Raw genomic sequence first — 16,844 nt, 5'->3', positions numbered from 1 at the left:
TTTCTACAATCATAAAGTTGGTTTGAATGGCCAGATCTTTCACTAGTACAAGTTCCTAAGGTGTAGCTTTTAGTAGTATTAATAATAATAGCTGTTACTAATACAGAGTTTACAAGTCACTTTACATACATGATAGAAATAATACTGGATTGGGAATTAGAGACCAAGGTTTTACGTAATAACTCTTCCAGTAAGTAGTTATTGGAATTGGAATTGGGAAAGTTAGTCTTTCTGAACCTTAGTTTCTTGATTTGTAAAATGAGATAATTGGACATCATTATTCTGGCTCTAAAATTCTGATTCTGTGATCCCTAATCTAGCAAGAACAAAAAATTTGTGTATCTACTGTAAAATCATGTCTAAATATCTCCTTCCTAAGTTCTGTCCCTCTCATTTCTATCCTTCTTGTGTGTGAGCCTTTTATATTCATTTTTTATTAGGAATTGAAAAGAATAGCCTTGGATGTTTCATAGAATCAAAGAATTACAAAATCATAGTTATAAGGGACTTCAGATAGTATCTAGTCAAACATCCTTGAAGTCATCCAAGTCTTGGTGGAAGACACTACTGAAAAAAGTATGCTACATCCCATCACACTTTTCAATGGCTCTAATAGTTGGGAAGTTTTACTTAATTTTTTTCATATTCACTCTTTGCTCTTATGGTAGCTCTGCCCTCTGGAGCCAATCAAAGAGACTATAACTTTCTATATGACAGCCTTTCAAACACTTGAGAATATCTATCATTTATCTTCTAAGTTTTCTTTTCTCTTTTCTGAACATTTTCAATTTTTTCAACTGTTTCTTATGATACGTGATCATATTAGTTGGAGAATGGCTGAAAAAGGTGGCATAATATAATGAAATATTATTATGCCATAAGAAAATATGAATATAAAGAATTCATAAAAACTTGGGAAAACTTGTATGAACTGATTTTTAGAAGAGTAAGCAAAATCAGACAACAACTTATGTAATGCAAATAATGTAAGGGAAAATAACATTCAAAAACATCAGAGTTCTAATCATTACAGTGATCCACATAGGTGCATAATAAGGCTTCTATAATCAAATATGGTCAATGTACTCATTTGTTTTGCCTACTGTACTTATTTGTTGTAAGGAAGAGTCTTATTGGTGAGAGGGAGGTAGGAATCATTGGAAAGTAACAGCAATTTTTTAAAGAGCTTTAATAAAACAATTTTTAGAAGTAAGACATGAGGCCATGTCCATCTCTTGGGGAATGGCTGAACAAGTTGTTATATATGATTGTGATGAAGTATGGTTTTGCTATAAGAAATGACTAGCAGGATGCTCTCAGAAAAACCTGGAAAGACTTATACGAACTGATACAAAGTGAAATGAGTAAAACCAGGAGAACACTGTACACAGTAACAGCAATATTGTAAGATGATCAACTGTGAATGACTTAGCTGTTCTCAGCAATACAATAATCCAAGACAACTGAAGGACTTATGATGAAAAATGCTATCCATCCCCAGAGAAAGAACTGATAGAGTCTGAATACAGATTGAAGCATACTTTTAAAATTTATTTTTCTTGGGCTTTATTTGGTCTGTGTTTTCTTTTACAACATGACTAATATGGAAATATGTTTAATATAGGTTATACACATATTATAACCTATATTAAATTGCTTGCCTTCTCAATGAGGGGAGTGGGGAGGATGGGAGAGAATTTGGGACTCAAAATTTTTAAAATGAATGTTAAAAATGTTTTTACTTGTAATTGGGGGAAAAATTAAATACTAAATAAACAACAAAAAATTTTTTTAAAAAGAAGACACGATTTCAAAACCATTTGCCATCCTTGATGAGCTCCTCTGAATTCTCTCCAACTTATCAATAACCTTCATCAAATGTGGCACCCATAACAGGACACAATACTCCAGATATCATATGAGTAGGGAAGAAAACAGCAGAACTCTCACCTGCCTAGTCATGGACATCAATTATACTTCTTTTAACAAAGCCTAAGATTATATTAGGTTTTCTGAACGCCATATCACACTGTTGGCTCCTCACAATGCACCCACAGTCCAATAAAATACTGAGATCTTCACAGTTAAACTGTTCTCTAACTGTACCTCCTCAATCATATACCTGAGGTTGATTTTTTTAAAACTCTACTTTAAAGCTGTACAACTTCCCTTATAAATTTCATCTTATAGACTTCTAGGTCATGATCAAGATAAAAGACTAAACATTGTTTTCTAGTCACCTCTTTCCAAAAATAATTACACAGTAGAGATAGAACAATTACAACTGTGACAGGTGAAAGATGAAATGATGGAGGAAAACAATCACTCTTCCGAGCATATTGATTTATTAAATAATGCATAACAATTGCTTAACAAACTGGGACTAGGTCCCTTTCTCAACTTAGGGTTGGACTTCGAATACAGAGGGAGACAGACTGTTATACATTAAAAACAATTCATCAAATAAGATCAATTAATTAAAAGGAAAAAAATACAACATTAGGCAACCTGATTTCTAATTGGAAGACAAATCAGGTACTTTCAAAGATAAGAGGGGAGAGTGAATAAGTGCAGTTCCCTATAGTCAGAAAAGGAGGTGTCCTACTTCCCAAAGCATCTACAAACAATCAAAAGAACATAGAAATAATAACTGATTGATGAGTACGGGACCAATTTTCAGATAAGACATATGGGTTGTTTGAGATATACAATTGTGAGAAAAGTCCTTGCATCCATCTTTGGATTTGACTAAGTTTCTAGTCAACAAAATTGAGGGCCTTGGTTAAAGGTCTCTAAACAGCAGGTAGAGGTGACCAATTTCCAAGTCATTCAGGGCTAGGTTCAAACAATATAAAAAGGTTTTCTCCCAATTCCCACAATTGTATAAAGACTTCACACAAGACAGAATTTGGATTAAACCCACAATTGAATAGAAAGGGAACTGAGCTAGCTCCAGAACTGAATCACAAAATGCGATCCAGTGAGGTTCACTCAATTCCCACAATTAACCACTTGCTGTCCTAATTTTCTCAATTCCCTCACTCCATAAACCAAGAAATAAAGAACGTCAATGAGGTAGCAGCTTTATGAACTGAAAATGGAGAAAGGCAATCCTTAGCACTCACTCAGCACCCCTAGCCAACCATCCTCCACATCCAGCAAAGAGCATCACCCTACTCCACTACCTTATGCTTTGAGACCTACAGCTTCAGTCTCTATCGGCACATGCTGTTTCTCCCAAAATTAATTTGCAGCAAGCACTAAACTTCAATTCCACTTGCCCACTTGTGAAAGAGAGAGAGGCATAGAAGAGCAGCCTTTACTCTCCTTGGAATGGATAAAAGCTCAGCCTAGAGTAGTTCTAGTTCAGGAAACTCAAAAGTGGAAGAAATTCTATCCAGGACACCTTCCCACAACCCTGCAAAAAGTGGCAGACACAACTAACTGAGCCCAGATAGAAAACTAAGACATGGAGCATACTAGGGTAGGAAGTAAGCACTTGAGGCTGCATCAAAACTGAAAGACAGGCAACTGGCATCCATTTGAGGCCAGAGTTGTCCTTCTAGAAGTTTCCTGTAGTAGGAACCAAGGCCAGTGAAAAGTAAATTCCCCAGTGTGGGAGGCAGATCAAACAGCTATATCCAGTCTTGGGAAAAAATACACCATCAAAGAGGAAGGAGTATGAAAGTGAATATGAGACACTATAAGGGCGGGAAAAAAACTAAAGCTACCACAAATCTCATATGGAAGAAAACTTCATTAAAAACCTAGAGATCAGAGATAAATCTACAAGAAAGATATCAAAATCTGAAGGGAGGATGAATATCAATACATCTAAAAGACTGAAAACACTTCTAAATAGATATTTCTATACAAAGGAAAATAAACCAACACTGGATGAAACACAGAATCCTGTGGATTCACAAGAGAAAATGGAACCAGAGCAGAATGTTCCAAATAATTCAAGAAAAAAAAAATCAGAACCTTAAGAGAAGAATTTAGACTAGAACAGGTCTACCCAGAGCAGATCCTGGCAGGAAACCCATACAATGAAAAATATTTCCCATTACACTTTAGCAATAGTAGATGCTTTCTGGTTTCTGATTGGGTGTGCTTATACATACTTGGAAAAACATTTGGTCACTACTAAGATATAACATATTTTTGCTAATTCTTTCCAGAAATAGAAAGTCAATACAAGTTCTAAGAGCTTGCTGGTACTTACATTCTCAAGTCAGTTATTTTCTTTGTACACCACTGGCACGTTTCATACTTCTTTTTAAAATCTCCAACCATCTTGGGCCCATGAAATCTGTTACTTCCTATACCTAGGGTCCTTTCTTGACCCATATGTCCAAAGTCATTATGTATGCTGTGGTGTCCAACTCAGATAGAAATGGATCCTGGGGCCAATATGTTGATTTAGAAAACCACAAATTGATATTTATGTATGTTGTACTATACTTTTGTTTATTCTGTTAAATATTTCCCAACTACATTTTAATCTGATTTGAGCTGTATTTGGGAGTTTTGCTGGGTGTGGGCTTCAAATCTGACACCCCTGATATAAAGCATTCATGGCTGTTGGATAGCATGCTCTGGATAGCATTAGTTGTTTTCTGGTTCCATGCATGGGCTCATTTATTGCTCCATTATGCTGCTCCAGCTTCTGCTATTATCTCAGCAGTAAAATATCTTTGGCTGATTGGAACTCAAGATACTTAAGAGTACTACTTTGCTTTTGGGCTTTTATCACTTCTCTCAGTCCATCAGCCATCTGCTCTTACTGCCAATTATCTACAGACAATTGAGGCAAGAAAGACTGGTTCAACAAAACAAGGTTTACATATATATTTGGCATACTGTCTGAGAGAAGTTCCAAACTCTCAGCTATACATCTATTTGGTTTTAGTCCAGCTCTCTGTGTGTCATGGACTGATCTCATAAACTTTTACTGGTAACATCATAGCTACTAGTGTTCAGTGAAATTCTGGACAAAGTATCCAAGTCCACATTAGTCCTATCATACCCATAGTATATGATGAAATCACAATTGACCAGTGCTGCTGCCTACGCCTAGAAACAAGCTTCTTTTTGTATCCTCAGTGCTTACCACAGTGCCTGGCAAATAGTAAGCACTTAATAAATGTTTACTGATTGACTAGTTGTCTCATTTTCTTCAACTGTAAAATGGGGATAATAATTAACAAGAGTTCAGCTATTAGAAAGTAGTTGATGTCCCTGAAATGTCTTAGGGGCATACATTCATGACGGAGAGATCAGAGAAGTCTTTTCCTTGTTTTTCTCAGATATTGGAATCTGGTATCCACTATGCAAGTCCAAGACTAAAAACCATGGCTATATAACAGACAATGCAGAGCATCTTACATCTGTGGCAAAATTCAGTCATCTACACACCTCCATATCTTTCTATTCTTCTTAGGTCCCACCAAAGCTTGCTGGATTCTGTGATGATGCCTTTAACCAGTATTTCTTTGAGATGGTTTCTGACATCTTCCTTTATACACAAAGAAATGTTTCTAGATCTTTCTTTGAAGAGTTAGTAATCATTGAGATAGATTCTATGAGTTAAACCCCAAAGCACATTCATGAAGCAAGAACATGCCTATGTTCTTTCCACACTTCAGCTTCAGCTTCAGCTCACCCTTCTACACTTCTGATACTGGGCAATTCTCAAAGTCATTCATCTCAGGATCTGGCCCAGAGGTTGAATAGTCAGTGATTCTGTGGTGTTCACTTGCAAGTCTTATCTCAAGTCTCTTTAAGCACAGTTTGTAGGGATGACCAAAGTGTACAGATACTGAGGGAGTCCCAGCTTGCAGCAGGAACCATAATTATGGCAGATGATAAATCTGTTATTCTGGTGATAATTCAATGAAGTTGTTCTTATGTTTGGCCTTTATCCCTTCCATTCCTTTGATCCTCTGCCTCGCCAAGGAGAATACTTTTATACACTGTTACATCTCTCATCTTGACTGCCTCTGGGCCTGTGGCTCTTCACTGGTGTTGTTCCTTTGTTTTGCTTGTTTTCATGTAGACGTTGGAGGTTGACTGACTTTTTAACTTCAGGAGTAACCTTTCTCACCTCAGCATTGTTGTCAGTAGTTCCTATGTCTGTTTAACTATCACAACATTGCATATTTGAGACTATGCCCTCGCTCAACTGCTGTCATTCATTTTTATCTGTGTTCCCAGGATCCACTGGACTTCTCTGTATCAGTTTCTGCAAACATTTTTTCACCCTAAGGAGGTGCTTTTCTCTTTAGACTACACAGTATTAAAGGCAAAATTTGCATAAACTTCAGGTGATCCACCTCCCTCAAGTATATAATCATGCCAGGTTATTCATGGTCACTGAGGCTTTCCTTCTTAGACTCCATCAGTCTCATCAAATACTTTGGGACTCAAATACTTTCCAGGGTTTAATGCTTATTACTGTCTGTCCAACCCAACCTTCCCAGCTCTATCTTGCATAGTAAAATCCTTATATTCATTACTTAGCTCCAAATGTACAGTGGTCCTTCTTCCCTTTCTTCTCTCTGTCACACTCTTCTATCTTCTAACTTTTTCATATAGATCAGTTTCCCTCTCGCTCTTTATATTCTTTTAATAATTCCTTTTTCTCATATTGAAACCCTTTCTTTTTGTTTTTGGTTTATTTGGGATATTTTGTTTGTTTTTTTAACAACACAATTTTCCATAACAATTGAGAGAGTAAAAAGTTGCTCCATTAACCCATTATAGTTGTGGTTTGCCTCATTCTGAAAAAGGACCATGACATTAGAGAGATGATGACACGACTTGAAATTGACTTGGATTTGAGTGTGCAAATTCACCAGCCTCACTTTCTTCTCCAGAGCCATCTGGATCCAATGGTCAGATATCAATCTGGATGACTGGAAATGGCCCAGAATGCACTGGGAGACCTTGGTCCTTTTAAGCTAAGGTCTTTTCAAGTTCTCACTTAGAGTGAGGCAATCCCCATTCAGGGAATAGGCTTCTTTAAGAAGTGAGTCAAGGAATGGCTCCTTTAATCAACCATTTACCTTCTCTCCTATGAGGAAGACCACCCTGAACTTTGAACATGGATAATAGCATTTGGTCTTGGTGGAATTATAAACATCACACACTGTATACAGAGTTACCCTGCTTTCTAAGCTTGCTACTGAGGAGATTTTCAATTCTTTACTACTCTGTCTAGTAGCTCCCCTGTAAGATGGAACTTGCAAATTTTCAACTTTGTTGCTCTCCTCACTTTGATAGCATCTTCTCACCTTAGTTAACAGTAGATCTTAGCACTGTCACAGAATAACCAATTCCTTTCTCTTGCCTTAAGCCTTATTAACCTTTGACATTATCTCCCTTATCCTGTATTACTTTCTTTTCTTCAATTCCTTTTCTTCTTTATTATAGTCCTTTTTCCTCTTCCGAGAGTAATCCTCTTCTGCCTCCTAGTTCTTATTATCCTTATTCTGTTCCTCCTCTTTGTCCTGTCTTTTTGCTTGATTTCTTTTCCTCAAATCCTTTTTCTTCAAAGCCTTTTATAACCTGACCCCTTCTATATTTCCAGTGTGCCCACCACATACCCTACAATCCAAGTGAAAGTAGACTCCTGACTGTTCTTCACACAAAACACTCCATCTTTTGACTCAGTGCTTTTTCACTGGTGGTCCTCCCTGCCTAAAATGCATTCTGTCCTCATCTCTACCTCCTCTTTTCACTGGCTTCATTCAAGTCTTAGCTAACACATCATCTTCTGAAAGAAGCTTTTCCCAGTCTGCCTTAATGCTCTCCCCTTTCCTCAGAAATGGCCTCCAATTTATCTTGTATATATTGTGTTTGCCCATAGTTGTCTTCCCCATTAGAATGTTTGGGGCAGGAATTTTTTGCTTTCTTTATATCCTCAACACACAGCACTAACATGTCATAGGCCCTTAATAAATGCTTATGGATTGACACACTGACTTTGTTTCATTTTTAGTAATTTTCCTTTTTTTATACTTTATTTTTAAAACCTCCATAATTGATGTCTGGCCTTCTTTGCAACTTCCAAACTTTCCAAATCTTTACAATTTCTTCTTCTTCAGTTTGAGCCCTTCTTTCATTACCTTCTTCCTTTCATCTTTCTTCTGCTGTTTTGGAAACTCTATCAAAGAATACTACCCTAACCTAGAAAGAGTCGATGAGTCAACTCTCTGTTAGCTAAGCCAGGGTCTGCTCTCTATTGAACTACTATTTATATCCACATCTTTTCCCTTACACTCTTCTAGATACATTCTAAAAGAAGAAGCAGGATCACTCTCACATAATAAGAAAGTGCTGATGATATTACAATATCAGGGAAGCAAAACATTCTGACCTAATTTTATCCGTGTTTACATCACTGAGTGATTTATTTCATTAAAGTCTTCTCATATGCATGCTTCTGGCATAGATATGCTAATGAAGGACAGATTTGGGCAGGTCCTTCTTAGCTGAAAAGGCTTCAAAAGAATACTCAAAAGAGTAGTAATTGATTAAATGGATGTGTTTTCTAATGAGATATTTCACATTGTCTTCTATTTTTTCATTCTTTTGGTTCTGTTTTATAACTTCTTGATTTCTCATAAAGTCATTAGTTTCCATTTGCTCCATTCTAATTTTGAAGGAGTTATTTTCTTCAGCGAGCTTTTGGACCTCCTTTTCCATTTGGTCAATCCTGCTTTTTAAGGCATTCTTCTCCTCATTAGCTTTTTGGACCTCTTTTGCCATTTTGGTTAGTCTATTTTTTAAAGTATTATTTTCTGCAGTATTTTTTTTGGTCTCCTTTAGCAAGCTGTTGACTTGCTTTTCATGATTTTCTTGTATCACTCTCATTTCTCTTCCCAATTCTTCTTCTACTTCTCTTACCTAATTTTCAAAATCCTTTTTGAGTTCTTCCATGGCCTGTGACCATTTCATATTTTCTTGGAAGCTTTTGATGTAGGAACTTTGACTTTGTTTTCTTCTGGTTGTATGTTTTGATCTTCTTTGTCACCAAAGTAAGATTCTATAGTCTGATTTTTTTAATGATATTTGCTCATGATCCCAGCTGGAGGTTTGTTTCACTCCATAATTTTGTGGGTTCTGGAGCTTTAGAAGTTGTTTAGAGTCATTTTTATAGGCATTTGGATGGGTTTCAGGGAGAGCTCAAGAAGGTCCCTGCTTTCACTCCATCATTTTGGCTCTGCCTCCCTGGATTTGTATTTTCTAAAGTCCAACCTAGCGGTGTCCAGAGAAGATCATCACTAAAAGACCAGTCAGAAGAGGATAATTTTTTTTGATTCAGAGTGCCTCATGATGACCATCTACTACAGTAAAGAACATTTTCCAATTGTGTGAGTGGAACTCAGACCTATGAAGTAATAAATCTATGATGTATTAAAGTAATAACCATTATAAGAGGCAGTGTGGCATAGTAGGGAGTTGACTTCTGTGTCAAGGAAACTTAGACTGACTGAACTCTCTTACATAAGAATTGAGAAGCAATCACAATCTCTCAGTGCTCTAAGTAACTTTCTAAAACTGTAAGTCACAGACAAAGTGTTGGCTTCCATTGGTACAGGGCATTTCCTCAATCAAAAGTTCTTTGCATATGAAAGAAATCACTGATGCAGACTCTGTCTTATTTTGTTAATTATTACACATGTGCCCTTTGTAATACCCCTGATTTAAATACTAAATAGAACTAAATAGAAGCATTGATTTTGGGGGTGAGAATAAGCTTATTCAAACTTAATATTATGGATATATAGGATAAAAATCTCATGTTTGTCCATACATTGTGATGCAAACATTGACCTATTGCATGTTTCAGATAAATCTGAATTGCTTTTATGACAGTTCCATTAACTTGCACCCATAGTTAAAACAAATCAATGAAGGTAATGTAAACAATACACTCATCTAACCTCAGAATTGGAAGGTCATTTAATCCAACTCCTATCAGAAATATAAATCTTCTCTACAACATATAAACAATGGTTAGACAATGGCAATCAAAGAAATTTAATAAAATCATACCTCTGTGATGATTTTTATATGAATTTGTTAAAAGTGGGCTTGTTTACTCTGAGCTTACCACATTTAAATAAGGATGATACACACAACATTGACAATTTTTGCAACCCTAAATATTTTCAATTTATTTGCAAGACTTCCATAAATACTTTTAAATTAAATTTTATTTTTCCTCTTCGCTTCTACTCTTCTCCACTGAAAAAGAAAAAAAGAAAAACAAAAGCTTTATGATTACTATGTATAGTAAGCAAAACAAATTCTCACACTGACCATGTCCAAAAGTGTGTGTCTCGTGTTTGCCACTTTAGTCTATCTATCTATCTCCTCTATCAGGAGTTGGGTAGTATTTTTCATCATTGGTCCTCAGGAATTATAATTAATCATTGATTTTATCAGAGTTCTTAAGTCTTTCAAAGCTATTAGTTTTTACAGTGTTGTTGTTATAGTACAAATTGTTTTCCTGGTTATGTTCATTTCACTCTATATTAATTCATAAAAGTCTTCTTAGGTTTCTATGAAACTGTCCTCTTCATCATTTCTTATGGTGCATTTACATTCATGTATTATATGAATATTACATTACATTCATATATCATAGCTTGTTCAGTCATTCCTCTAAATGATGGATATTCCCATAGTTTCCAGTTCTTTGCCTCTACAAAAATCAATCAATAAAATGTATTAAGTGCCTACTATGTACTAGCCCTTCTGCTAAGTGGTGGAGAGTTATTATAAATATTTTTTGCCCATATTGGTCCATTTTCTCTTTCTTTGATCTCTTTGGATTATAGGTCTGGTGGTAGAATCATTGAATCAAAAGATAAGGACAATTTAGTAACTTTTGGGGCACAGTTCCAAATTCCAGAATGATTTTACCTATTGAAAATTCCACCAACAATGTGTTCTTGTGCTTCTTTTCCTGCACCTCCTCTAATATTTGTCATTTTTATTTTTTGTCAGTTTTAGCAATCTGCTAGGTTTGAAGTTGAATGTCAGAATTGCTTTAATTTGCATTTTTCAAAATTATTAGTGATTTGGAGTATTATTTTATATGGCTACCCACAGGTTCATAAATACTCAAAAACAACTTTTAAAGGTAATGACCACCCATTGATTAAAGAACTTTTTCTTTTAAACTCCTCATGAAGTCATGATCTCTCCCTACTGGACTATCTATTGGAGACACCGTGGAAGAGGTTCCTGCATTGTTGGAGTGCTTAGATCTTTAAGATCCCTTCTGATTCTAAGATTCTATGAGTCTAAGATTCCAAGTAAATTTTTCATTATTTTAAAGTCTAGTCATGCTAGTGCTCCTTCAAGAACACCAAATTAATTCTCATGATGAAGGATGGAAAAAAAATAAGGTTAATTTGACTAAAGGAACTAGAATTCTTTGCCAAGGGGAAAAGAAGACTATATGCTTAACACTTTAAAGTTCATTAATTAAATTAAATTAAACAATCATTTATTAAATACCTACTAAGAACCTACCAGCACTTTGCTATGAACTTTTCCTATGATCCTGGATAAGAAGATAAAAATGAAACAATCCCTCAAGGGGAGGAACTCTGGAGGAAAATATCATGAATACATAAATATAAGTAAACACAAAATACATATGAAATAAATACAAAGTGATTTTGGTGGGGACACTAACAGTTGAAGAAATCAAGAAAGACCTTTTGTAGGAGCTGAAGAGAAAGAATATTTCAAGAATGCGGGACAGCCAGAACAAAGGCTTTGGTTTGGGGGCATATTGAGTTTGAGGTGCCTATGAATAGGAATGTGCTGAGAACTAACTCTCTGGGCAAAAACACACAGAAATCTTTGACATACTTTTAAGTTTAATCTGCATTATTAACATTAGACAATCAGCAAAATAAAAAATCATGTCCCGATTTATAGCATTTGCTCACACTGAAAATTTAACAATGTCTAGAGGTGGACCAGTAAACATCCCGTCCCCTGAAACACCCAGGTAGAGAGATCCAACAGAGAATCAGAAATATGTGACTAGAGCTCAGGAGACAGATATGGTTTGACTATATCCAAAAAGGTAAAACATAGATAAGGATCAATATTTAATCTCTACCATGTATTGTTGACAGATGGTGACCTTGGTATAATTTCCTGTGTCATCAATTTAGCCTCTTCAAACAACCCATCACATCTCCCTCAGAGTAACAGGACTTGAGAGGTCCCCAAAATAGCTGGTCCTTTTAATAATTCCCTGCGACATCTCATGTCAAGGTTGGGAATGAAAGCACTATAATTTATAGGTGCCTGCCCAGTCCTTGCAAATAAGTGGAACCATTTCTGGAGCCACTGGGTAACTTTGTCCCTTTTTTGGTGACCCTTTAAAAACAGGATGGTGTGTACTTATCTATCTTCTCTAAGGAAAGAAAATGAGCAAATCTCAGTTGGATAAAAAAAAAAGATTATTCTATAAAAACAATTTCTTTGTAGCTCTTTAACTACAGGTAAAATGTCCAGCTATTTGATATGTTTAGGTATGATGTTACCTGAATACAAGGTGACGGAATAGATGATCTCAAGATCCCTTTCAGGTTTCTTATTTTATGGAGTTATTTTAATGTATTCAAAAATTTGAAAAAATTGTTACAACTTGAGTTTTCCTTGTAACCCAAGCATACCCTCGATTAATTTTTTAGTATAAAGGAGAAAAACAGTTTGAGTTTTTATGGTACAAGATTCACAGAACAGCTGAACCTAGAAGAGTGAGTGAGATTTAGATGGGGCAAAAGGGCAAGGGAAGGCATTAAGGTGGGGGGAGTAAGAATAACAAAGATTTGAGGAGGAAAATAAATGCAATGAATACAGTTTGAATGAAACAAAGGATTAGTCACTCACAGAATGTTAGAGTTAAATGGGACTGTGGGAATTATGTTGTCCATCTTCATTTACAGAAGAAATTGAGAACTATAAAGGTTCAGTTTATGCTAGGATTTGGAGTTAAAAAGGGAGCTGCTTGTGCTTGTCCTTCCTTTTGGAAGAGGACCATGACAAAATGATGATATGACTTGCACTTGACTTTGTTTGGAGTGAGGGAAGGCTGTGCAAGGTCACCAGCCTCACTTTCTCCTCCAGAGCCATCTGGGTCCGGTGGTCTGAAATACATCAGACTGACTGGAAACGGGCCAGAATGCAATGGGAGACCCTGGGTCTTTTCAGGTTCTCACTTTGAGTGAGGAAACACCCATTCAGTGAATAGGCCTCTTTAAGAAGTGATTGAAAAAAAGAAAAGAAAATCAAGCTGGGGAGGGGAAGACCCTCAGGGTTACTGGCCAAAAGAGAAATAGTTACTAGTTACTATTTACATTCACTATGCCCTAGGAGGGCAGAGACCTTTTGTTGTCCCATCTAGTTTAGGAAGTGATCAGTCCAATTCCCTCTTTTTATGTATAACTGAATCCCTCTGCTTGTGACTTGTCCAGGAATCCAAAGTAAATTAGTGGTAGAACTGGGCAAATTCAGGTCTCTTGACCAGCAGTTCAAGTTCTATTAGAGAATGGTAGAAGGTAAAGCTATTAAGCTATGATGGGGTCAGGAAATCACCCCGAGGCTTTGAATCCCAGGCCAAGGAGTCTGATCTTAATTCTCCAGTTAACACCATACCATTGAAGACTTTTGGATAAGGGAGGAACAGGATGAAAACAGAGGAGAGATGAATACAGGCACTGAACTAATCCAAAATCATTTTCCAATTTTTTTCCCCAGGCGTTGGATCTGTAACTAATTACATTGATAGAGAAAGCTCCTCTGAAGAAATTCCCTCCATTAGTGCAGAACAATAATTTATAGACTTGAGAGTTCCCTGGGACGTTGAGAAGCTAAGTGACTTCCCCAAGATTCCACATGTGTCAGAAATGGGATTTGAACCCAATTAGTCCTGATTCTAAGGCTAGCTTTTCTATCCACTACTCATGTTCCCTCTCTTTCCACTAATATCCTTACCATATTATACTAAAACCCTATTAGAAAGTCATAAAACCCTGTTATATTTAGATCATGATCACCCATTTATAATATTGTTCCCATGGAATTAACTACCTCCTTTGGTATTATTTTGCCATAGCATTTCAGAAATTAATGACATTAGGTGAGATGTGCTTGTCCTGGTAAGCAGTTTAGTGTTATTTTAGGAAAGCTAAATTAGATATCTAAAGGTGAGTGATGGATTTAAAGGTTGAAGAATTGGAATTATTCACCTGTAAGAGAGGCAGTATAGAAGTGGATAATAACAAGAATGTTAAGCTACAACTGATGAACTTGATTGAATATAAGGCATCTCTAACATGCTCATGTGCTCCATCTCTCTGGAAGACATCTTCCCTCTGTCCTTTGAACCAGACCCTGCATTTCTAACTAACTTTGGTGAGAGTGGTCTTGTAAATATGTGTGCTTAGTAGAAAGTGTGAACAAGGAAAGAGAGTTTTGGTTATTCAATATAAGCCCATCACCACTCCTGGAGAAATAATTAGAAGTATAGCATAGAGTTACTGGAAAACTGAAACATAATTCCTCAATTCTAGAACATGGCTTTTAAGATTAAAAGAATAACATTCTCCTTTAGTGTGAGGATTAAAACAAGAAAATTTGGGTTTAAATAGCATGGGCAATCTAGAAAAGATGAAATACAACCGAAGGATTAAAAGTATGCTTCTCATTATATTCATAGCTAGTAAAGTTAAGATCACCTTGATGGTGATCTTTGAATGTGTTAAAATTAATATAGGCACTTTTGTTGGTTTTATTTTAATCCTCTACCTTAGAAGTAAAACCCATTGTAGTAGTGTGCAGAATTATTACTGTAAAATAATTTTCTCTATTCCTCTTTTCTTGGTTAAAACCTGCAGCTTCTTGATTCTTGATTTTTATTTTTAAAAATTGTTCTTGAAGTGTGAGCCTCAGCCTACGTCTGGAACAAACTACACCAAGTTTTCCTTCCCAATGAGACCTGGAGTAGTGTTTCCTATGACAACAATTCTCCCCAAACTATAAAATCATGCTTATTATAGGGAATAGGCTAATAGGGGATACTATTCCTGGAGGTGTGTGGCTCAGCCAGGCTAGGATCAGCAGTTATGGGCTTGCTGGTGAACTGACACCAGAGTACAGTAGTAGAGAGAGGACCCAGGCACACAGAGAGGGGACTTGGAGCGCCGAGGGCCAGGGGCCAAGGACCTGGAGCCCGTCCTTCCCAGGAAGGTGGAGTGGGCTAGAGTGGTCGCCGAGCCTCCAGGTGAGTGATCTCCAAGCTCCTGTGTCTGAGCGGCTCCCAAGCCAAGCGGGGGGCGAGCAGCGGGGCACGCAGGGCCGTGTTCCCAGAGCCTGCCCTCTGCTCCCCTTCCCGGCGATGAGTGACAGCGGCAACAGGCGGAGGGTGGGGGAGCTGTCCAGGGCGGCCCGGGGAGGCTGCGCTCGCCACCTTCCGCCAGCCTCTCCCCAACTGGTCTGCTGCTCCTTTAAAGAGCTCCTCTTTAAAAAAAAACATAGCGAGGAAACAATGTTTCTAAACTAACGAATTACAAGGAAAGACCTTGTCTAAGCCTCTCAAAAGGGCCAAGAGTTAAAGTCTCCTGACCACGCCCCCTTAGCTTCCTACCCTCCGAAACCAGGATAAAGCGAGCGGCTGAGGACTAGACGCCCTGGACCCCCAGCCGGACCCCCAGCTGAACCCCTCCCCGAACCTCAGCAGCTTTAGCCACTTCGTGGTCATGTTAGTCAAAGAAAAAATGGGTAAAACAGGTATTTACGTACTGCTTTGAAGTTTGCCCAGTCCTGGACGTAGATCACTTTCCCCCTCCCTCTTCCTCGCCACTCTCCCCTTACAGGAGGATTCACTCCATTCTCTCCCTTCCCTTGCACCTGCCCCATTTCAGATTACTGGGAATCCGCCCGCCCGCGCCAGCCACCGCACCCTGCCAAGGGCCCGGGAGTCTCCCGCAGCGCCCCCTCCCTTGGTTAAAGGGCCCGCCCGCACCACCTTCCCCACTCCCACTCCCCCGCCCCCGGCGGAGACAGGGGACTTCGGCTGGATCCCGAGTGTGGCAGGTTCACGCCCCCGCGTCGGAGCCGCCACCTCTGCAGCCACAGCCGCGAGCGGGGCGGGGGTGGGGGGGGTGGGAAGAAAAAAGTTTCTCTCGTCGGGAAACGTGGTTCTGCTCCATTTATTTGAAGGTTTCGTGGTCCGGTTTTTTTTAGTTGGTTTTTTTTTTACACTTTAAAACTTTTTTTTTTTCCCGAAGGGAGCCCAAGGAAGATGGAGACGGATTCGGGAGCGGTGAGTGAGAGAGGACGGGATCCCGGGGCGGGCCAGGCCGCCTCAGCCGCCGCCTTCCCCTTCTACGCTTGTTGGGTGCGCGGGGGCTCGGGGATTCCGTTTTGGGGTTGGGGTGCCGGGCTGGGTCAACAGCTTCCCCAAGGAAGGGCTCCCTCGCCCCGCCCTCCGGAGGCTAGGTTACGGCCTCTAACGCCGCCGCCACCGCCGCGGGCCGGGCGTCGCGGCGCGGATGGGAAGCCTCGAGAGCAGGGCAACCGGGCTCGTATGGGACCGGGGCGGGGTCGGAGCGGAGGCGAGGAAGGAAGGCGGCCTGGCGTGGGGGGGCGCTCAGATGGGGCCGAACGTTTCTGGGGAGGGGCGGCGGCTCAGGCCACGTGCGACAGAAGGGAGACTGGAAAGGTGGCTGAGGCCAGACGATGACGACGCCGCTTCCCCCAGGCCGGGGGCAGTGAGCTCTCCTTTCCCGCTGAAGCCACGGTCT

At 38.8% G+C, this 16,844-nt stretch overlaps 1 protein-coding gene across 1 annotated transcript in view; it reads left to right on the top strand.

The window, feature by feature from the left end:
- The first annotated feature begins 15,661 nt into the window (after positions 1–15,661).
- The window catches only part of BOLL (boule homolog, RNA binding protein), a 75,205-nt gene continuing 74,022 nt past the window's right edge, over positions 15,662–16,844 (top strand). The window contains exons 1-2 of the mRNA XM_072612803.1: positions 15,662–15,828; positions 16,329–16,363. Of these exons, the coding sequence (XP_072468904.1) occupies positions 15,798–15,828; positions 16,329–16,363 (66 nt within the window). The 5' untranslated portion in view covers positions 15,662–15,797. The remainder of the gene's footprint in view (positions 15,829–16,328; positions 16,364–16,844) is intronic.

This window comes from Notamacropus eugenii, chromosome 5 (genome assembly GCF_028372415.1).
Source record: "Notamacropus eugenii isolate mMacEug1 chromosome 5, mMacEug1.pri_v2, whole genome shotgun sequence".
Classification (NCBI taxonomy): Eukaryota; Metazoa; Chordata; class Mammalia; order Diprotodontia; family Macropodidae; genus Notamacropus; species Notamacropus eugenii.
This window is presented reverse-complemented; position numbering and strand designations above follow the sequence as displayed.